At 37.6% G+C, this 23,566-nt stretch overlaps 4 protein-coding genes across 7 annotated transcripts; 1 reads left to right on the top strand and 3 right to left on the bottom strand.

Annotated features, from left to right (window-relative positions):
* Positions 1–1,485: 1,485 nt before the first annotated feature.
* LOC145914446 (uncharacterized) lies at positions 1,486–3,283 on the bottom strand. Its single transcript, XM_083002277.1, has 4 exons — positions 3,228–3,283; positions 2,067–2,526; positions 1,746–1,879; positions 1,486–1,540 (listed from the first exon to the last, which is right to left on the bottom strand). Exons 1-4 carry the CDS (start codon positions 3,281–3,283, stop codon positions 1,486–1,488), a joined length of 705 nt encoding a protein of 234 aa, XP_082858403.1.
* Positions 3,284–3,890: 607 nt separating this feature from the next.
* On the bottom strand, positions 3,891–8,153 carry LOC145914139 (uncharacterized). Its single transcript, XM_083001919.1, has 12 exons — positions 8,039–8,153; positions 7,810–7,968; positions 7,274–7,481; positions 6,927–7,024; positions 6,735–6,849; positions 6,419–6,593; positions 6,035–6,146; positions 5,671–5,952; positions 5,169–5,469; positions 4,704–4,961; positions 4,115–4,364; positions 3,891–4,065 (listed from the first exon to the last, which is right to left on the bottom strand). The coding sequence occupies exons 1-12, from the start codon at positions 8,131–8,133 to the stop codon at positions 3,974–3,976; spliced, it is 2,145 nt and encodes a 714-aa protein (XP_082858045.1). The 5' UTR covers positions 8,134–8,153; the 3' UTR covers positions 3,891–3,973.
* A 413-nt stretch (positions 8,154–8,566) lies between these two features.
* Positions 8,567–14,462, bottom strand: LOC145913209 (uncharacterized). Of its 4 annotated transcripts, XM_083000787.1 has the most exons (9): positions 14,211–14,462; positions 13,730–14,159; positions 11,844–13,593; positions 11,328–11,483; positions 10,528–10,809; positions 10,092–10,392; positions 9,622–9,879; positions 9,223–9,460; positions 8,567–8,883 (listed from the first exon to the last, which is right to left on the bottom strand). In XM_083000787.1, the coding sequence occupies exons 3-9, from the start codon at positions 11,924–11,926 to the stop codon at positions 8,759–8,761; spliced, it is 1,443 nt and encodes a 480-aa protein (XP_082856913.1). In that variant the 5' UTR covers positions 11,927–13,593; positions 13,730–14,159; positions 14,211–14,462; the 3' UTR covers positions 8,567–8,758. The 4 variants fall into 4 exon arrangements, with proteins under 4 accessions (XP_082856913.1, XP_082856911.1, XP_082856914.1 ...); XM_083000785.1 differs by having other exon boundaries at positions 11,844–14,159; XM_083000788.1 differs by lacking the exon at positions 11,844–13,593.
* A 2,645-nt stretch (positions 14,463–17,107) lies between these two features.
* On the top strand, positions 17,108–22,783 carry LOC145914445 (uncharacterized). Its single transcript, XM_083002276.1, has 12 exons — positions 17,108–17,367; positions 17,466–17,668; positions 17,721–17,948; positions 18,068–18,265; positions 18,327–18,474; positions 18,809–19,000; positions 20,381–20,686; positions 20,759–20,958; positions 21,013–21,240; positions 21,679–21,876; positions 22,232–22,379; positions 22,591–22,783. The coding sequence occupies exons 1-12, from the start codon at positions 17,111–17,113 to the stop codon at positions 22,781–22,783; spliced, it is 2,499 nt and encodes an 832-aa protein (XP_082858402.1). The 5' UTR covers positions 17,108–17,110.
* Positions 22,784–23,566: the final 783 nt, after the last annotated feature.

The raw sequence follows: 23,566 nt of genomic DNA, 5'->3' as shown, positions 1-23,566 counted from the left end.
TGCGCCATGTGTGCTTTGAACAGGGGTTTGTGCTCTCGCAACTAGAAATAAGCACGACACCACATATACTTTTTTATGTCACTAGAATGTTGCATGTCCCTTACAACAAAACAGTTGTACGACATTGGTTGAGTTATGCCAAAATATGTCGAAGTTCATCTGATCTACGTGGCGTCTAACGTTTGCTTTGAAAGGTTCGTGTGGGGGCAAGTATTCAGTGAAGCGATAAGGTTCGCTCAAAGAAAGCCTCAGGTGGAACAACTTCAGGCTGTTAGACGTCAGGCTTTGTAATAAAGTCTACAGTACAATACGGACCGATACAGGAATACAACGAATTGTAAAATGACACCGTTCGTTTTCTTATCAGCGGCTACAACAAAGCCAACGTGCGTTGGCTGTGTCGACTCCCGGTGGTAAAACATATCACAAAATTTGCGTGTTTAATCTTCGCATAGTTCGAATTGTTGTCACGGATGAATCAGTTTGCGTGATTCAGAGCGTGACTGGTATCTATGATCAGTGGAGCCGTTTTGTTATCGAAATATAACTAAAAACTAATAAATAGCCGCGCGAAAATTGACCTTTATGGTTTCATGGTTTGTCATTCAAGTGTGAAGCCTTCACTTTCCACTTGAAGGAACAACTTTTAGTGCGTTTGTGAAACCACTACCAACTGAGATTTGTTGAACCCTTTTGACTTTACCTATACTAAACAACAATATGGCGTCTGTAGTCTGGTAGCAATTGACAGTTTCGAAAACAATACCATCTACGGTACTCTGACAGACGTGCGTCATACAATGCTATGTAAGTACCTCCACTCGGAGGGCAAATGCAAGAATAAAAGTGTTTCAAATCGCCGATGTAATAAGGTTAATCTTATTTACACTGGAGATTCGCTTGGTCAATAAGGGTGCGGGCTGCTACAAAGCAAGCAATTTCCAATATCCACACGTCAACTTAACTGGAATGAAATGCAACAGACGAAAACAATCAGGTACTTCTTTTACATCATTTTCTTCGCACTTGACTGCAACTTAACTGCCCACATATTAAAATAATTTAATGTTCCTCTACAAACGAAAATAATGCAAACTTACAACATCAAACATACAACGACTTGCGTTCTAATGTACGAATGGATGATGGTTATGACAAAACTGAGAAGTGTACCTAGCATTAGTTTCTATTTACTCAAATACTCGACTTCCCCTTTGATGTTTTGAACTTCAAGCAAATTCCACTTGTCCAATTGTGAGTGAAAACTAGCTACAACGAAAAACGCTTTTATTATGACTAACAAATCTATTAAACCCAGCAGCTTAAACACCTCGCATGTTAGCGTAAAGGCCCGAGGCAATAGACGCTTGTGATCACAATAGCGCAAGAGAAAAGTCTTCATTTTGTGTGCAGTGAAGCGTAAAAAAACGGTCGAGCGAATCGACAAACAACCGATAATTTTAATGGGGATTTTCGCTTCGCTGCTCATAAGGCAAAGATTTCATTTTCGTAAAAATGTATTTTTCTCGAAAGTGTGTATCTATATTAGATAATGTGAATATATTATACAATTATTAAAATTATTCGATTGCAAGAAATTATTGATTCTGTTCAGCTCTCAGCACTAATGTTTGCTGTCATGAAAATTTTGTCAGTCATTTACTATGTGTTGGTTCATCTTTTGGTGAGCAGCAAACACACAATGTACAGAATATGTCTTACCACTCATTAAAACACTTTCTTACCCTGCAAATGTCATTTGATAAATAACTTCGATAACAATTATTGGCACAATAAAACATTTGAAAAGTGCGAAGTAAAATCGAGTTGTGGCCAAAAGTGTTCCAGGTGTTCCGTATTCCTGAAGGCACAGTTTTTCCTGAAAACAATTGCGTCACGATTAAAATTACTCAGTGTTCAACATTTAGAATACGAGTATATACGAAACCGAAGTCCTTGACGGTATAATACCTAAATGTGTAAAATTTCAGTAATTTTTCCTGTAGACATTAGTCAACAATTTGCAATTTCATTTAAAAGTACCAGAACTACATTGTTGCACACACCTGTAACTCGTCGATGTTGTCCTCGTGTAGTCGAAACCGTTTGTTCATGAAATTTAGTGACTTTTCTATGCTCAGAAGTCTTCTGTCCAGGTCACGTGCTCCATTAACATCTTCCCCTGAAGACTCACTGAGATGTTGGTGGGGACATAAGCAATTTCTTACCGGGGCCGAAATAGGTTGCATAACTGGAGTAAAATGAGAGTCGCCGCTAGAGGGAGGTTCGGAGCATGTTGAATGTTTTTCTTGTGCTGAGGCACAAAGACTGTCATCGTCGTTGAAGCTGCTAATTTCCCCATGGCTCACATTGTGGTAAGTTGAAAGGTCGTTGTCGCTCCGTGAGTGTTGGATTTCATCGCTGCAGATGTCACAGATATTTTCCAGGACATTTGTGGAAGACTCCCCGACCCTCTCCTTCTCCAGCACATGGTATTCACATTCTGCCCTGGAGTTTTGTGTTTCGCTGCGGTTTGTCAAAAGCTTAAAATTACGTTTTTAGTGGCATAAGCCTAAAGGGTTTTTCGTTGTTTGCAACAATCGAAAGTAAGGAAAACCGTGGAGACATGTGGGTTTTAGGAAAGGGTTTCACCAACGTTTTTTCGCCACGGTATATATCAAAACTGCCGGTCAGGGGCCGAATACAGAAACCATTGGTTATCACTGTTTGATGGACTTACAACCACCATTTGTTGAACATTTGAGTGCAAATATTTTTTGCTTTGAATGACAAAGCCTGGTGGGCCGGCTGAGCTGATCTTGCGGTCCGACTATGGCCCGCGGGCCATAGTTTGGTGACCCCTGCTTTAGGACAAAGCATAAAGTCCGGAAGTTACATTTTGTGCGTAGGAATGTATCGGGCCCCAATTGACAAAAAAAATTCAGTGGAAAACAGAAATGGCGATGTTACCCCACGAAATGAAAAATCGTTCATGAAATAATGTTAAACAATGAAACACACGTGAATATTACTTTCTGTTTTGAGGATGAATTTGGAATCATGTCTTACGGAATAGTTTTACTAAAATTTTGTTGGGGAAAGGAAGCGTGGATGTTTATTCACAACTGGAGAAAACGTTTTTCTATCACCACTAAATTGCATATATTCCACTGTTTTAGCAAACGAATTTAAATCCTACTTAATTGTTGTACCTTGACTAAAGTCACCTGCAGTTTGTGGTTTCTTTCTTTGTTTTTCTTGGTTTTCTTCCTGATGACCTCATGGTAAAATCCTACTGAAGGAGATTTTTTTGTTTGATAACTAATGCCATATTGTTTGGAAACAATGTCATTGTTAATTTTGATTGTTGCGTGTTATCTGTTGAAGGCTGAATAGACTGACTGAATTAACTTATTTTCAGCTGTATCAGTCACCATACAAAATAAAAAAACTTCAGTCTTCTTCGAGAATGTCGTTCACGAAGAGAGCATATTTATATGTTTGGAGAAAACCCGCGGTTACGCCGCATCTGTGATTGATTTTCTGCCCCATATTTTTCTTTTATTGTACATGAGCGACCAAGTGGGCCAGTTTCTATAAGGACAAAGCTCAGACACCAGTCCATTTTCCTGTTTGCTTGCAGTTTTGCGGAAAACAACCTGGCTGATCGTTTTTGCAATGTTTTTCTGGGAACAAATACGGCTACAGTTTTATAATCTGGCTTATAAATCAAAGGCATTAAAGGGCCTGGGTCAACAAAACAAAATTTTGTCTTGAAATGTTTATTTTGTTTCAGTAGCTACGACATTTGGTTTGCTAAAAATACAATCAAAATGTGTCGATTTTAGGAATAAGTTGAAAATGTTAAATAAAAAAACAGAATTAGCACAAGTACCTCAAAACATTTTGAGTTTGATTTTGTAAGTAGATTTTCATTCGAATTATATTTTTTAAATATTTTGATCAACTTTTATCACAGAACAGTGGCTTTATCAGGCTTTTCACTGCTCATTCCTTTGTTTTCATACCCATTCCCGCTGTCCATTATTTGGTACGCAGGATCGTCTAACAGAAAAAAATCAAGTTTTTTCGTATTTTGCACTAAACATATTACCTGTTAGACTGTCTTCGGATTTCACCCTCTGACTAGTTCTTCCACATTTGTACACAGCAAACGAAGCGACAGCAAAGAGTAACACGGCCCCAGCAATCGGCAGCGCAATGATAAGAGCCAGGTTTTGACACATTGCATCGAAACTGACGTAATCAATGCGTTGGTTCATGTATTTCTCTGGTGATCTGCATATCACGTTTTCAATGTCGCTAACTGCCGAACCTTTGTCCACAACGTAGGCTGCAAAACCCTTGAGAATAAGATAAAGGTTACAGAGGGAACAAACATCCGAAAATATTCAAAAAGAGTGGCAGAAGATCAGTGTTAGTAAGACAAATAATCTGCTAATTAACATGTGATTATTAAAGCAAAAGTATAATGCACCTTATAACTTAAATCATTTATTTGAAAACACTGAAATATAAATTTCGCCTAATGACATCGTTTTGTTTGAAACGCATCTGTCCTTTTTTGAGTGTTTTGTGATATTTGATAAGTGAGGTCACCACAGAGCAGCGCATGCAGGCTAATTCCTGTATGGAGACTCTTGAAAAGAGCAAACATTTAAAAATGGCTGTACAAACCGTACCTGTAGTTTGCAGTCGCATATCCATGGATTATCCGCAAGCCATAATGCCAAGTTATCATTGGAAAGGTAACTCAATACCTTGGGATCAAGATGAGAAAAACTGCAGTTATTAATTGACAAACGTCGTAGAGTTGAACTAAAGCTGGAGAATGCGCTCTGTGAGATTTGATCCAATTCCAAATTGGAGCCCAAGTATAAACCTTCCAACGCCGAAAGACTTGCAAACATTTTGTCGTTAACTGAAGATAACTTGTTTGCCTGAGAAAAAGCGTACCCTTATAATTTAAAATTTATGACTTCATTGCATATATGCGGTGTCCATTGTACATTATGAAACTAGCAACTACTCGCATTATTGCCGTGTGATAAGTACATTCCTTTTGTTGTTTTGGTAATTGTTGGTGAAACACTTTAAAATTAATTAGTATCTGCATGTTTACGTATTGTTAAGATCATGAACTTTACCGTCAAATCAATCCAGGCGAGACCACTCGCTCCAGCAAATGTATTGTCGGCAATGCTGGCTATGTCGTTGTTCACCAATAGTAATTCTTCCAGAGAATTCGCGTTATCAAACGTTGCAGCTTGCAAAGATTTTATGGAATTTCCGTTGGCGAAGATCACATTTGCTGCACTTGGAATTGCAGGGAGGGTCTCCAGTAGATTGTCAGAGAAATCAGTCAAGTAAAGTTCTGGGAATTCGTTTGCGCTTAAATCCGGCACTTCGGTGAGCCGATTGTTCGCCAAACCAAGATACCGAAGCTTTCTGCAAATTTAGTAACGCCTTAGACAGTGACCAATCGAGTAATCCACAATAATAATTTCGTTGCTAATTTCGCGGATCAGCAGAATGTTCATTTTATATGGGGACATCAACATTTTCATGGGTGAAAATTTTTTACTACATTGTACATATAGACGGTCCGCGAAAAGGTATGTGAGGGTAAAAAAATTGTTTAATACATACTTTAAAGTACTGAAGGCAACATCGCCGATCGTGTCAATCTCATTATTGTACAAAGACAGTTGCACCAAGTTTGTTGCATTTGTTAGGAGAATGGATGTGATACGTGTAATGGCATTGTCGTTAAGGTTGAGAACTTGCAAGGCAGTTGAATCACGGAAAAGGCCAGTAGGCAAGGTTTGGATCTGGTTGTCATGAAGTGTCAAAGTTTTCAACGTTTTACCAACTCCACCAAATGCTAGTTCACTCAAAGCTACCAGGCTGTTGTCGTGTAAGTATAAGTAACTGAAAAACAAGTCGTTGGGTTTATTAATAAAGACGTAAGAATGGCTTCTGGGTACAGAAGTATTTTTATGAATAAACTTACGTTAAATTAGGCAGATGAATCATTTGGTAAGCGCTCAAAGCCCGAATTGCATTGCCTTGCAGGAATAATTCCTTAGTGCCACTAGGAATATCAGCTGGAAAGGAACTTAAACCTGCAATATACCAACCCGTGTAAAGCAACCACTTTTAATGAGTCGACACGCCCACGGGAATACTGCGGTGTTTGTTTTCAGACGTGCGGTTTAATGCCGTGGCTGATATTTGTTTTGAACGTTTACGAGCATGATTTATGAAGCAATGGGAAAATGCCTATTTCCTGAAAGTGCTGAATGTCGTCAAAACTAACTGTTTACATTATGATTTCATCAATTCAGCATGCTCTCCTTCAAAATGGAAACTTTTTTGTGAAACACAATGTAGTTACCTTTGTTGGCGCAATCAACCACGTTTGAGAAGCAAAAGCAATCGGATGGACATCCATCACTTCCTACCAAGTTTCCCACATTAAGATTGACGAGTGAAACTCCTTCCAGCCAAGCAGGACTCCCACAACTCATCGCGACTTGACTTTGCAGGGGGTTTGTTCTATCATCGGCCCACTAAATTATATTTGAGAATTTTAATGAATAACTACTTATAACCCAATACTCACAATATTTGCGCAAAGTTATGTGTTTTTGCTGGATTTATAACAAAACTATTTGTCACTTAGCACAGAAAATGTTAACTTATTATCTAACCTGCTTAAACTCCTTCAATTGATCATCACACTGTAATGTGTTGATATTATTCATGTGTAGCGTTTCCAATTTCGGAATGCATGTGAAGGTACTTATATTTGGAATGTCTATAGACCTGATGAAAAACAAGATTCAAAACATGCAAATGTAGGTGTGAAAGCATTTCAAATGTAAGGTTGGAACGCCACTTACCAACCACTAAGATCTAGGCTTCTTAGATTTCCAAGATTGCAAAACGAGTCCTGATCAATAGTAGTTAGTCCGTTGTTGCCAAGTGATATTATTTCAATCTAAAAAAATATTTTGTGCCGAAAGACGATCATGCCTATTTACCTCAAAAGACAAATTCGCAAATAGCTAATTAAAACCACCTTCGAGTTCGCCGTTCAATCAATCATACACTGCAAACTGATGTTGATATTTGTGTAGAAAGATTATTGTTGGCTATTTAAAACTTTTTACCGTATTCAAATATCTTTATTCTCACAACGTCAAGTTTTCGTTTGGCAAAATGCATTGGATTTCTAGAAATTACTTACGTTGGGAAGACCAGTGAAAGTGTTGCGTGTTATATGTGAAATTTGATTTCTTTGGGCCAAGATCATTTTAATGTTTGGGTTCATTGTGAAGTCAATATTCATATTCGTCAGTTGGTTGTCGTGAACTCGAAGGTACTCGAGAGAGATTAATTCATCAAGGTCGTTTGAATTGAATGTAGATAAGAAGTTCTCATGAAGATAAAGGTGTCTAAAAGTTTGTTTTTCCAGTGAGTAGAATCTGGTCCTCGGTAAATGTGGCCAATTATTGTCTCTATCTTGGCGACATTTTGTCTTGACGCAATTACTATAAGCGTCATGTGTTTCAATGAGCATCAAGCCTCGAATTGGTTTTAGCAGATTTATTAATTTTAAAAAAATTGTTTCGCTTGCTTCCTATAAGCAGTTTCTGCGAATATGAATAAAAAAAGCACACAAGCAAATAGTTTTTTTAAAATAAATTTCAATGACACAAACGGAAAACAAACTGGTTGTAAGTGAATAGCATGTACAAAGACCTAAATTTATGTGTGTTGTACCTGACGTTTGACAGACCCGTCAGTCTTGCCCGGTTAATCATGGAGATTTGGTTTCCCTGCAGCAATAACTCGGTTGTGTTTAGATCAATACCTTCCGGAATTTCAGTCAAAGTCTTGTTCACGCAATCTGTTATCCATTCACCGTTATACCCGAAACAACTATATAATAAAAATGGAAAGCTATTACATATTTGTGGTTTTTAAGATCTTTTTATTGAACAAAACTTACTTGCAATTGGCGGGGCATCCTTCGACGGACTGAATTCCAATACACAAAAGAGTAAGAACCAGAGGCTTAAAAACTCGGAACAATTCTGACTGCATTGTTTGCTATAAAGTAACAACTGCAGGAGCGGTCACCATTTAAAAACAAAAACATGCGATGATGACGAGCGTAAATTATTATTTTTTGTTGGACCTGATTTACGCTTGATGTAGCGTAAGTATAACCTCACTAAAGCTTGTGTAATCAAATCATAATAATTCAGCCTTCCCCAAAAGTGCCAATATAAAAAAATTAAATGTTCAGTCATAAACCTCCAATAAACTATAGAAAACTTTCAACAAAACGCAATAAAATATACTACAAAAGTTTCGTTCTTATCCGGTCACCCGCATCCTGTTCAAATCAAATGCTAGAATTTATCGTCGAACGTTTTCCGAACGACATGTCGTTTGTTCTGCTGTTCGTAAAAAAATAAATACCCTTTTCTTTACACAAGTTTATTGGGTGCGTCGTAATTTTGTCGTAAAACGATTGTAAAACGGACTGGAATCACGGTTAATAATTACAATATCATAGCAGTTAAATGTGAACAATGTACATGTTAACCAAGTTTCTTCACAAATGCACAAAAACATTCAGAATACATTTTCAGTGTTTACACTAACTAATTGTTTGTCAAATTAAAATGAAATTATGCAAGTTTATGAAAATGTTCTGATGGTTTCACAAACTTGTTGCATAATTTGGGTATTCTGAATCCATTTCCTTATTATCTACCCCGCCAACCCCATTTGTTTGCTTTTGTATTTCTTTATATTCGTTGGAATATTCTTCAACAGGAACAGATTCTGACAACAAAATTACAAACGTTAGTCCTTGGGTTGTTTTTACCTGTGCTGAAAATAAGCCGGAACGGTTTCTTGTCGGTAAATGCCGTTACGGTAAGAATTTAACGACTAATGTGTCCTAAATAGTTATAAGAAACTTTAATTCAGTAAATTTATTCAACTATTTGAAAATTTTTATCTTGTACAAAAACACTATGGATTACTTTAACCCATTTTAGACTTAAATTTTACACAAAATTCCGATTTAGACATATAGGAAATAACAACTGATTTAACTATTACCAGTTAAGTATTGAATAAATATTTAAACAATTAAAGATAAAGAACATTGTATCGTACCGGTCATTAGCAGTTTCTTATTTTTCTTTTGCACTTTGTAGAAAATGAACGAAGCTATGCCAAAGAGCACTATTGCGCCCACTATCGGCAGGGCAATGATAAGTGCCAGATTCTGACACAGGTACGAAAAACTGACGGTAGAAAACTTTTGACCGGAAAGATCTGAGGGGGATTCACACTGAACTGCGTTAAGATCGTAAACCGCCGGGCCCATATCAATCACATAATTTGCGAAATCCTGAAAGTTGAAACAGCGCAGTTATAAAACGAAATATAATTTTATTGTCACGATTTTTTTTCAATTTCTGATAATTCATACATCTTTAGGTGTGCAGCAAGTAATAAAGTTTTACTGAAATGTTCAAATATTACGGTGCCCGATTTAAACAAATACATCACCTTGAAAGCACAGTCGCAATGCCATGGATTGTCCCCGAGCCAGAGGAACAAGTCGGCGTTGTCAAGTTGGTTGAGTGGGTTTGGATTTAGATTTGTGAAGCTGCAATTGTTAAGAGATAAACGGCGGAGGGTGGAACTAAACGATGAGAAAGCATTGGTGGAGATTTGGTCCAGTTTTGTGTTTGAAGCCAGATATAACCCTTCCAGAACACTCAGGTCAGAAAACATTGTATCGTCAACCAAGCTTATTTTATTTGCCTGAAAATATACATATGAAAAATGCCTCAGCACGTAATCATATCAGAAAACACAAAAAACTTGTTGCCAAACTCTTGAATATATTTTTTATAATTTTTAATGCAAAATTGTTAATTCATGGATAAACGAACAAATTATTTAAAAACTACATACATTTTTTTGAAGAAGGTTGCATTAAAATTTTAATTGTAGGGCATGCATAAATTAATTACCGTTAAATCTATCCAGCCAAGATTTTGTGCTCCTGCAAATGCGCCGTTTTCAATGGTTTCTACTTGATTTCCAACCAAAAGCAATTCGTAAAGTTGATTCGCGTCAGCAAACGTCGCTGCTTGGAGGGTTTTCACCGCATTTCCGTTCGCATATATTTGATTTGCAGTGCTCGGAACTTTAGGTAAACTCTCCAACATGTTATCGGCAACATCGATAAAATAGAGATCAGGATATTCGCTTCCGCTGAGTTCGGGCGGAGACCTGAGGCGGTTGTTAGCTAATCCCAGGTATCGCAAATTTCTGTTAAAAGCGACGGTAAATTTGTTTAGCTAAATATTTATAAAAATACAACCGATAACGCATTAACATCCTACAAAGGTTTCAAAGTGTAACAGAACAAAATTTTAGTATTGAAAATAAATTGTTTTTACTGACCGTAACGTAGCAAAAGCGTTCGTGTCGACATTGGAGATCAAGTTGTCATAAAATGATGCTTGTACCAAATTTACTGTGTCAACAAGCAGAGTCGCAGAAATAGATTGCAACTGATTCTCGTTGAGGTTCAACACCTTGAGAGCGGACATGTTTGCAAAAATTCCTTCAGGTAAAGAACTAATTGAATTTCCATGAAGTGTTAAACTGATGAGAGTTGCTGCCGAATCTTTGAACGTCGTTCCTTCAACGCTATTTATAGAATTTTCTTGCAAATAGAGATACCTGTGAATGCAAAGTGTGTGTGTGTATGAAAAACACAATGGTTTGGACAAAGAATTCACCGCTCAGAAAAACAAGCTGCACACAAAGCCTATGATTATTTGGGCACAAACCAAACATAATATTCAACAGAAAGACTTTGTTGCTGATCAGAGGAAAGAATATGTCCTTGTTTTTAGAATGGAATAAAGACATTGGCGCAGCCACGGCCAGTGGCGGAGATGCGTTTAAATTATTGGAGGGGGACCATCACAAAATTAGGAAAACAAGTATATTATGGTCGTACTGTTCCGGCTTACTTTCAGCACTGTTAAAAGAGCATTTAACCCCACCCAATTGGTGGTTGGCCACTGGTAAAAAGTCGCATTCTTAAGTGATCATTATATTTAAATTAGTTTATTTCAGACATATCTACTTATTATTCACGTAAGCCGTGCCTTAACGTATGATGGTGTCTGTATTGCTTGCGCAAACGCATACAAATTGTCCCTAAAATTAGTATTTAGGTTGTTATCACTAACTTAAGTTGAGACAAGCCAGAAAATGAGTTTCCATCCAGAGCAGTGATAGTGTTTCCCTGAAGAAAAACCTCTGTTGCATTTTCTGGTAGTTTCGGAACACTGTTAAGATTTCTTTTGGCGCAATCCACCATCCATTCCCCATCAAAACCAAAACACCTGTCAAATACATGCAGTCTTAAGTTGCTAAGTTCTAACTTTATTATTAACGGCATGAACTTATACGTCATGTATAGCCTGTACATATTAACAACGAAATTCAGTTTAGCCACACGAACCAGAGAGCAAAGTAACAGACCGCAAAGCAAAGTAACAGACTGCAAATGTTTTCTTTAAATGATTAGAAACATTAAAGCTGCCAAAAAGACGTTATTACAATAGCTATTTATCAAGTGCAAGTGAGTACATGAGCATCATGTGTTTTAAAAGTCCATACGGCCCTGCCGAAATTAAGCACACTTTACCAAGCACATTGCACTCTTTGTACCTCTTTACAACACATTCTCCTAATAAACTTACTTGCACTCAGATGGGCATGGAAAACTGTATTTTATCCTGGAAGCAAACATAACATACAAAAGTATTTGACAAACAAACTTCATTTTTAGTAAGCAGTTTCATAGGGCTGTTGGTTTCTGTCTTGGAAGATGAAAATTTTCAAATCGCGAGTACAACAAGGCGTGAATGACTACAGAACAAATGTTTGTCTTCCGTTTAGGCTGTGTAAGTTACACATTAACCAAACAGGCCTTTGATGCTTTGTCCAAATAAGAATTATGTTCGTCGCACTGTTTGTAAAGTTTTCTAAATAACGACGGGCTTTTATTTTGATTACACCTAAAGTAAATGTCAGATTTGAATGTTTGATTTTCTGCATCATCTGATTTTACGATTCAAACAACTCAGTGAACCTTCACAAGTAAAATGAGAATTACTCTGTGAGTCTGCTAAGGCAGCTCATTTCAAAAAACAGTTTAAAGCAAATATTATGTTAGAAAACATGTCTATTTTACCAAAACGATGTCCGCGCCCTGTGATGCACACTAGCTATTACAACTATTAGTCCAATTCTAACTAAACGCAATTTAACAACAAATTGTGGTACCATGTCGATGATATGACGATTTAACCACGCAGCGAGTCGAATACACCAGATATTCCTGACTATTATCCCCTCCCCGCAAATGAATTATTAATCTACATATGGAAATAAAATGGTATGGGGCGTATTTAGGATTGAAAAATGGGCAATTTATCGCCACCTAGACGTCACTTATACCTGTGTCACTGTAACTTACTTAAACAAAAAGAAAATGGAACACAAAAGTTTAAAAAGTACATCCAATCCTAACAGCCGATAGCAAAATGACGTCACCACCCGCGCGAGCCTTATCTGTGACGTCGGTCAGGTCAGCTCCTTATAATGATGGAGCTACACCAATCGCGTCAGTCAAACTGATGATGACATAAGTTTTTGTCGAAACGTCTTTAACATGACAGTGTCAATAACAATACGGGCCAGTCTTTTTATACTCAGCACTAACAGTGATGATGTAACAAAATGGGTGATTTTTACACAAAGTCAATGTCTCGATTTTTAAAAATATATAAATATGGCAGGTGGTAAAGATGAGGTCATACAGGATCACCGTATGGAGGCCTCGGGTGTCGCGCTTCTCGCGTTTGGAGAAATACGAAAAGCGAACGTGACGTTTATTTTTAATGTACCTTCACAACTAACCCAGGGGATGTTGCCTTTCTTAGGATTGCGACATCATCAGCAAAGGTAAACCACATGCACGTTATATAAGGACGCGTGCAATATGACATCCACGGCCCACCACACAAATGAGCATCTTGTTGGGACAATTTAGCGCAGTATATTTGTATTCATATCGGTACAAAATTCTGGGTGATAACTACCCTTCACACACTCTATATTCTGTCATAACAGTTCTGATAATAGCAATCATCTTGCACATTGAACTACCACCCAATAAACAGTGAGGAGACATCTAGTTCTGAATGCATTGTGCAGAGGAGGGTTGGTGACTTAACTTTGTTGCAAATGGACGGTACTTTCTGTGATTCATTTTTTCACAAAACAATCCTACACTTTTTTAGCCAAAATTATGTCCAACAGGGGGACAAAATGCCCCTGGGGGAGCGGTAAAAGTAGTTATCTCGAATATAATTTTGACCAGAACTCCTAGACAAGGGTCGGGACTAACAGAAAATCACAAATTGAGCATACCTCCATGAAGTAGGTCTAGAAAAGTCATGAACGTTACATGTTTCTTCAATTTAGTTTTCACTAAACACACACACACACATATACATATATTAATCAAAATCATGAAGGTATGGAGTAGAAAAAAATCTTGCAATTCTATCAAGAATTGTACCTTCTGCAGCTCCAGTGACACCCTTTCCACCAATAGTTAACTGATCCCCTAACCACTTGGCTATGTTGCTTCTCCAAGATATAATGTTTTCCTCTGCTGTGGTCTTATTGGTAGTTGCGGTTGAAAAAATTGTGGAAACTCCAACTAAAAACAGGCAAAGTTTGTACCATGGTTGCCCCTGTTTCTCCTTCACTATTCTCCACAATAATTTTACATTGTTCCTGAAGCTTGTTTGTGAAGACACCGTTGCAGAAAAAGCTTTCATTTTTTGTGTCAAAACTTGGCATTCTGAATCAGTTTCAATGATGATTCTTAGTCTTGATTTAATTTCACTGAAAACTTTTTCTGGTTGCAGCAAAGGCTCATACTTGGTGTTGACCAAAGCTTCATCAAGAAAGTTCAAAGCTACTTCAGACAAGCTTTCACCTGTCTAGTGTACAGTTATAATTTGTATTACTAATGAGAAAACAACACGACTTACCTTTACATTTATGTGAAGGATTCATTTTTTGTTAAATAGGGTACAAAAACAAACCTATTTGTTTAAAACTGATACATCTATATCTAACAGCCAATAAAACAAGTTAGTATAGATGTTTTAGTAATCATCCAAGTACGAATTTCACCATAACTATCCTGGTGCACATTTATAATACAAATAATTTACTTATTGTTCAGAAAAGCAAATTGTTTTTTTACTGAAATTAAGTAAATTTGATACAAACACTTAGTTCTTGCCTTTCGTCTAAGTCACTTTGGTGATAAAGTAAATATTCTAAGTCCATGCATTTTAGACACTTCTTCTTTTAATGAAGCAGTAACAAGTTTGTGTTGCTGGATTGTTCGCTTGTTAATAAATGCAGAGGAAGAAATATGTATTTCATACATGTCACCACAGCCACCTGATATGTCTGTAACTTGTATTTTTCCATCTGGAAAGCTTTTCTGCAAAATTTCAGTCAATCGAATTTCTCCATTGGTTGTAGAATTCTGATCGTTGTCCGTGGAATAAAAGTTTCCAGCAATTAGAACCATTTGTGATCTATTTAAATTCTTGTAAGATAAAACATTGCTTCCCCAAGTGTACAAATTTTTACACTCTAGAAATGACTTGCAGGAATGAACAATCTGTACAATGGATCTTTTTGATGTTATAGTCCATCTGCCTCTACAAAGATTGACACAGGGTGCTGACAAAATTGAAATAGAATTGCAGATATTCATACTTATATTACCTGATATTGAAGTAAAGAAAGTGGAAACAACTTAGCAACAAAATTTAATATGCTTACTTTTATAAACAAGCTGTACCTAAATCTATACATCTTTTCATGCCTGGGAAAATCTTTTCAATAGCAAAAGTAAGAAGTATGTTTGATACATACTTTGGGTTTATGGCTGCAATAAATGTTTTTTTTCTGAAAGTTTGTGGATCAGTAAAATTCCGTTCTTGTGATCTTATTGTCTTTATCAAAATGCGGTGCAAAGTTATTGGAATCAGGCATGTAATATGCATGCGCATGCCACCATTGTGCTGAATTGCGTAAAGAGGTCAAGCTCAAGTTTGGGGGTCAAGTTTGGGTACGCCAACAACCATTTTAATTTCAATTGTTTTGGTTGCATATTATTGTCAAGGCTTAAATTGCTTGCTGAAAACTATAATTTGATTCCAAAGCAATATATATTTTTCTTAGACGCTTTTGGCCACAAATGACTGTATACTTCTGTGATTCAATTTTCAGCAAAAGCCCCCTGAACATTTTGTTGTTTTTTAACCAACTTTTTAACAACACCCAGCACCAAATGGCCAGCTAAACGAAAAAGTCCAAAAACTAAAAAATTGCCCCAAACACGCTAAAATCGACCTGGCAACAGCACATGCGTCCCTGCGTATTTAACCAGGTAGTGCAACGGCTCCTCTTGTCCTCTTTTCTCTGATTTTTATTCTCTTGGAAAATCTCCGTCACGCATGATTTCCTGGAGATCAAATGTGACTTTTTGCATGCAAAGATGTAGAAAACTATCTAGCAATGTATTGTCATGTCTGCGACTTTTCGTTTTCACTATTTTCCACCAACTACGCAAGAAGTTCTATGAAATTCCTCAAACGTCAATACGCTGTCCAAATGTTCAAACTATTTACCATGGGGTTTGCTTGGCAGCCTAGGCGATGCATACGGTGGTAGAGATCCCCTACGTATATGTGGAGGTTGCCTGGAAAGTTGTGCGCTTGCGCACCAGTGTACCTTGGCCACAATATACCCCTGTGAAACCAATGAGCACCTGTAGCTCAGTTAGTAGAGAGTTTTGGGCCTGCTTGGCCCAGGGTCGTGAGTTCAAACCTCACCGGGAACTTGATTTTTCAAATCTTGCTCCGACTTGTCACGAAAAGGTGGCTGATCCAGCTAGGCTGCATTGCCTGGGCTGCCAAGCCTGCAAACCTCATGATCGCGATACGTTAGCTGTGATCGCCAAGCAAGGACCTGCGCAGTGGGGCGATTTTGCCTATCATGCCATTGCATGAAATATTACTACTATTTATATACTTTAGTATCTGAATAAGTGGTGAAGAGACGCCAATGAATGTTTTGAGAGGATTCCACTGCCAAAGACCCGACATCAATGCTGTCAAGAAATTATCAGTCTGACACCACGTTGGCTGCAGGACCCGTCACAGATGTTCTTGGACCTAAGTTCTTGGACCTAATATGATGCTATACATTCGTCGTTGTGTTGTTCGTGTTGTTCGTCGTCAGGTAGTCGTTGTGTTGTTATCAAAAGAAACCAGCTTTAAACCGTGGTTCCAGTAAAAAAACACCATTTATAAAAACACGGTACCGCCGACATGTCACATGTGTATTGTCCATAGTGGAGGCATTGTCATTTTCTATCAGTTAACTTTTTATAATAGTCCCAATACCGCCTTTCTAAATCCACTTTACGTTGACACCCAGACCTCATCTGACGTCTTTGTTAGTCCTCTTGTTTGCGTTTCGTCTTTCAACGCATAATATACTCTCCTTATTGTCGCGTAATCGCAGCAATTATCTCTTTGTTTCTGATTTGGCTTTTATGCCACCCCAAAATTTTGCAACCTTTGCGACATCAAGACATGGTGGAATTCAAGGCCAAATTGAGAAGACAAAAAATGTCCAAAAAGCCAAAAACTTCTACAAACAAGGCAAAATATAGAAATGGTTTTACTCAAAAAACCGTTGTTAAACATATTATGCTGAAAATTTTTTTTTTAACAATAGAAAAATAGTGCCAAATATTTGTCGAATAAAATTAATCACAAAAAAAACGCTTTAACCTTTAACCTTGGAGTGTGTATGCTGTGGGAAATACCCTGTTTATAGGGAAATTTTTTTCGCGTATATTATGGACGTTCGCCAACGAAAAACAGCGTTTTTGTCTTTCAAAACTGTTGAAACACATTCTGACATTCTTACGACACCACACGTGAAAAATAAATCATTATACCGCAAAACTTGTTGGTTGTATGGGTCCGTGATTTGGATTGCAATATTTACTTTTGGATATGTTTTTTCACCACTTAATGTTGTGGATTTCAAAATTGAAAATGTTGCTTTAGAAGGTGTGCTGTTCCCAAACACCAAGCTATCTCAAGGAATCAGGTAAAAGCTTTTAGTTTGTGTGAATAAAGTCCGTATTCTTGCAGTCCAATAGTTCTCTACAATGTTTAATTTCGGTGTTGTGTCATGTTTATGTCCAGAGTAAATAATCTAATTGGACCGGAATGCATAGTTGAAGATGAACATGGGACTTTATACTCTGGATTGGCAAATGGAAGGATCGTTACAATTTATCCTTATCATAATGGCTCTTTTGAAAATGCCAAAATTAAAACATTAGCTGATGGAAATATTAAACAGTTATCACCAACAACCACAAACTTTCCAACTGCTAGACCGTCAGGTAAATTTACTGTTTAAGTATGTTTTGGCCTCGCATTTAATCTGATGTTCAGGCTTAAGGTTGCATGGAAATACTCTGTATGTTGCGGATTGTGTGTATGGATTGTACTCTCTAAATACTTTTGACCATACACTAACTGCCCTTGTTGATATAAATGATGTTACACCACCACTGAAGTTTCCCAATGACTTGGATATTACAAAAGATGGAAAATTGATTTATTTCTCTGATGTGGATGAACGATATTCATTTGACAAACTTGTGTATGGTTTTTTAAGTGGTATGTTATGCATTTCTGGTATTGGGGCACCGCATCTCGCAACTGTGTCAAGCTTGATCTTAAAATATTGGTTTGTGGAGAAGATTTACTTGGGGTTTACATTTCTTTTTTCTATTAAGGGCAATGCTATGGTCGACTACTAGAATTTAGAGTCTTTCAAAAGAAATTGAGAGTTGTTGCATCAGGGTTGTGTGGTGCTAATGGAGTGCAACTTTCAGATGATGAAACGCATGTAATTGTAACAGAAATGTATTCTCAAAAAGTAACCTGGATTGATGTCATTAATGGTCAACAAACAAGATCTATTTTTATGCCTAGTATGTTAAAGTCAAAACTCAAACTTATTTAAAAAACTGATTTTGTCACAAAACTTTTCAGTGTTGCCTGATGGTGTAACAAAATCCACAAACAACAGTTATTTGGTTGCTGGTAGTTTGGTTCCAAGAAGATTGGCACAAATCATGTTTCATATTCCTGTCTTCTGGAAGGCTTTGGCTGGATTACTCCCCCATGATGTCCTTGCTATGTGAGTTGACAAATGTTTAGATACATTTAAATTACCCTAAAACTTTCTTTTAAACAGTAAAGGGCTAAGCAATACATCCCTCATTATTACTTGGGTGTCATGCGGGACTGACACATTTTGCCAAATGAACATAAAAGCTCCCAATGAATAACTTCAGGGCCAGGCGTTACATGACCAAGGCATATAACCTAAAAAAGCTATTTATACAACAACAAATTAGCTCATTTAGTTTCATGAACTTAGTGGGAAGAAAAACTGGAGAAGCATAAAATTTAAAAAATTAAAGAAGCCCTAAAAATACCCTTCTCATTTTATGAATTACAATTGTTTTTAGGGCTGTGTTCTTGTCCATGTTTGACATTCAACACAACATAGTGATAGAGATAAACAATGTTGGTGAAGTAATTCAATCGTTGCATGATCCTGATGGAAATCTTACATACGGTTTAGCACATGCCACGCATTTGCATGATGGCAGACTAGCCCTTGGTTCTTTTATTGCACCCTATATTGCCATTGTTGAACAGAAATAATTTGTAGCAGACCATTTTAATGTGACGTTTATCCACACACTTAACATATGTAATGCTTAGTGTTTTTTTTTATATTTGAATTTAATGGGAAAATTTATACAATCCCCAGACATTTAGACCGCATATCAGTAATTATGTTAAAATAGTTTTGCCCGCGGGGAATGCCCGTCTTGTACTCCTGCGTCATAGATAGTCTCAGTTCCGTCACAAGGCAACCGGTGATGCGTTGGGGTCAATTTTCTGGTTGAATGAGCAAGAAGTCACGTGGTGTAGCCAGGGCGATTTTCAGCGTGTTTAGTGCATTTTTTGCTCTTCTCAGTCAGTCAGACGTTTGGTGCAGGGTGCTGTGAAAAGTTTAATTGAAAAACCACCAAAATGTTCAAGGGGATGTAGCTCAAAATTGAATCACAGAAGTATACCTTAATTTGTGATTTTATGTTAGGCCCGCCTCTTGGCTACGCAGTAAGGTGAAAATTAGTTGCAAGATAGTTGCTTAAAGCACCACCTAGGGGTCTTTTAGGCCCCCGATTAGTCATTATTTTAGCTAAATTGGCTGCAAAAAAATGTAAGATGGTTTTGCGAAAAAATGAATCACAAAAACCTCATCCAATTTGCAATTTAATGTTGGCCCTAACCCTTTTCTACGCAATGGCAAAAAAAATTGTCACAGGAAAGTTGCTTTGGTTGCCCCCTGGGACTGTTTTTGCTATCCTATAGGACAAAAGATCCTCCTGGAGGCTCCTCAGATCCTTGCTGTGTTTTGGCGGATGCAGCTGCAATCAATTTTTTTTCTCTATGAATAGTACCAGTAGATCTTCATGGGTCACTGACCACAGGAATTGTTGTTGGCAAAAAAGCAAATCACTCAGTATGGGTATTAATGGTGATAGCCTTCAAAACTAGATTTTTGGGATTTAATACTGATATGCGGCCTTTAGGCACTTTTTAACTTTTCTTCTTTTTGCAACATAAACCCGGACGTATTAAACACGTTAAATCATTTGGCGTGCCATGAATAATCACCTCCAAGGTTTGCCGACCCTTTATCTATTAGTATGAAGCACTTGCCTGTTGTGTTATTTCAACCCTATTATCACACTTGGTTATTGTGTTATTTACTCGTACAAGTGCTGAGTTTTTACTTCCATTGTATGTATCATTGGTGATTCTTGCCATGTCAGCAATACTTTTAAGAGCGATTATACAAACTGTAAAAGTATTGCTTTTGTAAAACTGTTAAATAATACATCACAAAAGTTACCGTGTTAGTAGTTTCGTGGAACGCAGTTTCCACAGAGAAAACAGTGAGGTGTTGACCTCTTTCCCCCTTTTTTTCATTGTGCAATATTTGCACGTATGTGAAGTTGATGGAGAGTAAAGTTAGCGACCACAAGCGAGAACGTTTTACTGTGGAGAAGGGGAATGGACAGCCAAAGTATGAGACATCGAAGGCCTGAAGCTGCAACTAAGATAATTGGGATTACCGGTGAAAAACCCGACGTAAATGACAGTGGAATCTTTGTTTGGAAGACTCATTGCATTATTGCAGTGTTTCTTATTGTCGTGTTCGTGGTTGGTTATTGTAGGTCACCTTTTACCTGCGAAGACATCCATGATATCTCTTACGTGGCATTGGGAGGAAAGTTTGAGGAAAATGAATACCTTTCTAACGGCATTAAGTATGTGCTTGCTGCTTTCAAGGGTGTTTGTTACCAATTACTCTCGACATTATGCGCATTATGTTATGACAGAATCGCAGGTTTGGATGGCGCTGAATGCATAGTTGAAGATAACGAAGGAAATCTGTACACTGGTCTTAAGGATGGCAGAATAGTAAAAATATTAAAATCACGAGGCCGCATAGGTGAAGGCAAGCACGAGGTGTTGACAAAAGGCGTATTTCCCGATATCGAAAAAATAAGTGACGATTTGTCACACGGCCGTCCATTAGGTGAGTTCCTTTTGTCAATTTATTCTTGATAAATCATTAAACCTTGTTTACCAGGACTGAGAATACGTAATGACACAATGTTCGTCATGGATGCAATGTACGGACTATACACTATTGATTTGGTCTCCAAAACGATTAACAGTCTCGTAAAACCTCGGGACGTCAATCCGCCGATGAAATTTCCAAACGATTTGGACATCACTGCTGATGGCACGACGGCATACTTTACTGACACGTCTTTTCACTTTCCTATTACCAGGCTAGGATACACCCTTGCGTCAGGTAATAGCGCAGAAACATGTCATGGTTGAAATTTTTTGTAGGCTTTAACACCAGTGTTGTGACTATAGACCGAAAGATGCCCGAAGCATTTTATACCATTCCCATGCTACACTAAGCAGTGCAAGGCGCTAGTTTTTTAATTACTGTATTCATTAATGCCTTTGTGTGTCTGTACCAAACTACCTCTAATATGTACAGGCTATTGTTACTTGGTACAAAGACATGTTACAGTGTAATTGTCTCTCGGTTGCCATAGCCGACAAGGGGTGAGGGTTCATAACAAATCTTCAACAATAGGTTTTTAACTTCTGTTTGACGTCGGTTTATCAACGTTTTGTCATCTTTAGTTACAAATTGTTATTATTGAGATAGTTTACGGATTTTCTGCAACAAAATTTGTTTATTAGGGCGATAACAATGTGTTTACCATTTGTACAGGTTGCTGTAGTGGCAGATTGTTCCGATATGATTTCGCCAGCAAGCAAATACAAACTGTTGCTAATGATCTGTGTTTCGCAAATGGAGTTCAACTAACCCAAGATGAAAGCGCTGTGTTGGTTCCAGAAACAACGCGAATGCGCATTCGATATTTTGACACCAGTTCGTGGAGAGTGAAGCAAATCATTCATTTGCCAAGTAGGCCATTTGTTCTCTGTAAACAATTCGGCGATCTTGTTTGTTAGCCTCGAATTAACACACATAACTTGAAACAACCGTAGTTCGCGTTGCTTGAATTAGGCATAGGTTCACTATCGACTATTTGAATACATATTGTCTGCGTGACTCGGTCGTGTATTCGTAAATTTTATCCTAATTTTCTATTCAGTTATAATGTTTAAACGTACAAATTCATATGGTGTCTCGCACCATTAGCTATCAAGTTTTCATTGAACAAGTGTTGATCGTGTAGGAGCCGCTGAACGTACATTAACCCAAAATTTGTTTTTCTGCTAAAGGGAAAGTTAAACAATTTATTTCTCTACGTTTTTAGTGATGGTGGACAATGTTCGAATGACGAAGCGTGGAACATTTTGGGTGGCAGGAGCGAACGTACCTGGGCCGATGGCAAAACTGTTATTCAGACTTCCAACCATTCGCCAAGCAATCGCTGGTTTGGTGTCACATGGACACCTGATGGCGTAAGTTTTAGATTATACACTTTGGCTCGCCGTTCAGTAGCAAATATGGGAGAATAATGCGTTTTTCGGGTTCTATGAAAAATATACCGAACGATGTAATTAAAAAGTGCAGAAAACATTTTTTACAGTTGGCAGTTTTCTTGCAATTACATTCATTGAAACCGTTTGCTGCTTATTTCCTTTCCATACAAATACAAACGTTAAATTTTAGAATTCTCATGAATTACATCAAAACCGAGCATGGAATAGCAGTGGAATTAAACGAAAACGGTGAAATATTAAAGGTTCTTCAAGATCCCAATGGAAAACTAACGTTTGCTTTATCGCAACTAACTGAACTTTCAGATGAACGTTTTGCCCTTGGATCATATTTTACCTCAATGTCGATTTGTGAAACTATTTGACCGATTTGTGAAACCTCTTTGTATTTCGACGAAAATAAATGAAAGTGCAAGATTTTGTTTTGCAAATTCGTCAGCTTTTGTTCTGCGCATCTTCAATGTGGGTACATTGGTTTTGTTTTATGAGATTATGCAACGTACAACGCAATTTTAATCATTACGATTTATTTTATGTCCGAGTTTCCTTTGCTTGTAATGACTTTTGACGTGTCCAATCAAGGAAGTTTTAACTAATTTAAAAAGCGGAGATTTTAATCAAATTGTGGGGATTTACCTAAATTCGTTTGCAACACAGGTGCAGCAGCAAAGTTAAATAAATAAATAACTCCTTTCCAAACCATTGCTTTTTTTGAGGTTAAATTAGAGAGTAATATTTCATGCAAAGCATGTTTGGCAGGATCGCCCCACTGTGCAGGTCCTTGCCTGGCGATCACAGCTTTCGTATCGCGATCGTTAGGTTTACAGGCTTGGCAGCCTAGCAGCTAAGATTCCCAACCATTTTGGGGTTGCGTACCACTTGGAGGTAAACAATTTCGAAGCGTTCCACCTATTTGAGTGTTATAAAGTAATGTAGGAGATGAAGTATCGAACATTTTGAGACCACATACGATTTTTTAAATTTGAACTATATCCGCAAATTACGAAAAAGTTCTTGCGTACCACCTGGAATGCCTTCGCGTACTACTTGTGGTACGCGTACCACCGGTCGGAAACACTGACCTAGCTTGATCAGTCACGTTTTCCTGACAAAGGTGGAGCGAGACAACAATGGTTTCTATCGTGCCA

Source organism: Ascidia mentula, chromosome 9 (genome assembly GCF_947561715.1).
Source record: "Ascidia mentula chromosome 9, kaAscMent1.1, whole genome shotgun sequence".
Classification (NCBI taxonomy): Eukaryota; Metazoa; Chordata; class Ascidiacea; order Phlebobranchia; family Ascidiidae; genus Ascidia; species Ascidia mentula.
Note: the sequence above shows the minus strand (reverse complement) of the source record. Positions and strands in the feature narration are given on the sequence as shown.

Excerpts from the sequence above, each read along its gene's own strand:
- LOC145914446 (XM_083002277.1), bottom strand. The coding sequence starts at position 3,283 with ATGAGGTCATCAGGAAGAAAACCAAGAAAAACAAAGAAAGAAACCACA. Across the intron at positions 1,880-2,066 it reads ACAACATCGACGAGTTACAG|GAAAAACTGTGCCTTCAGGA; the intron begins GTGTGTGCAACA and ends AATTGTTTTCAG. Across the intron at positions 1,541-1,745 it reads TATCAAATGACATTTGCAGG|ATACACACTTTCGAGAAAAA; the intron begins GTAAGAAAGTGT and ends TATCTAATATAG.
- LOC145914139 (XM_083001919.1), bottom strand. The coding sequence starts at position 8,133 with ATGCAGTCAGAATTGTTCCGAGTTTTTAAGCCTCTGGTTCTTACTCTT. Across the intron at positions 7,025-7,273 it reads CTTTCACTGGTCTTCCCAAC|ATTGAAATAATATCACTTGG; the intron begins GTAAGTAATTTC and ends ATATTTTTTTAG. Across the intron at positions 5,953-6,034 it reads ATTCATCTGCCTAATTTAAC|TTACTTATACTTACACGACA; the intron begins GTAAGTTTATTC and ends CTTGTTTTTCAG.
- LOC145913209 (XM_083000785.1), bottom strand. The coding sequence starts at position 11,926 with ATGAAGTTTGTTTGTCAAATACTTTTGTATGTTATGTTTGCTTCCAGG. Across the intron at positions 10,810-11,327 it reads TCTGGCTTGTCTCAACTTAA|GTATCTCTATTTGCAAGAAA; the intron begins GTTAGTGATAAC and ends TTGCATTCACAG. Across the intron at positions 9,880-10,091 it reads TTGGCTGGATAGATTTAACG|GCAAATAAAATAAGCTTGGT; the intron begins GTAATTAATTTA and ends GTATATTTTCAG.
- LOC145914445 (XM_083002276.1), top strand. The coding sequence starts at position 17,111 with ATGGACGTTCGCCAACGAAAAACAGCGTTTTTGTCTTTCAAAACTGTT. Across the intron at positions 20,959-21,012 it reads GTCACACGGCCGTCCATTAG|GACTGAGAATACGTAATGAC; the intron begins GTGAGTTCCTTT and ends CTTGTTTACCAG. Across the intron at positions 22,380-22,590 it reads TCACATGGACACCTGATGGC|AATTCTCATGAATTACATCA; the intron begins GTAAGTTTTAGA and ends GTTAAATTTTAG.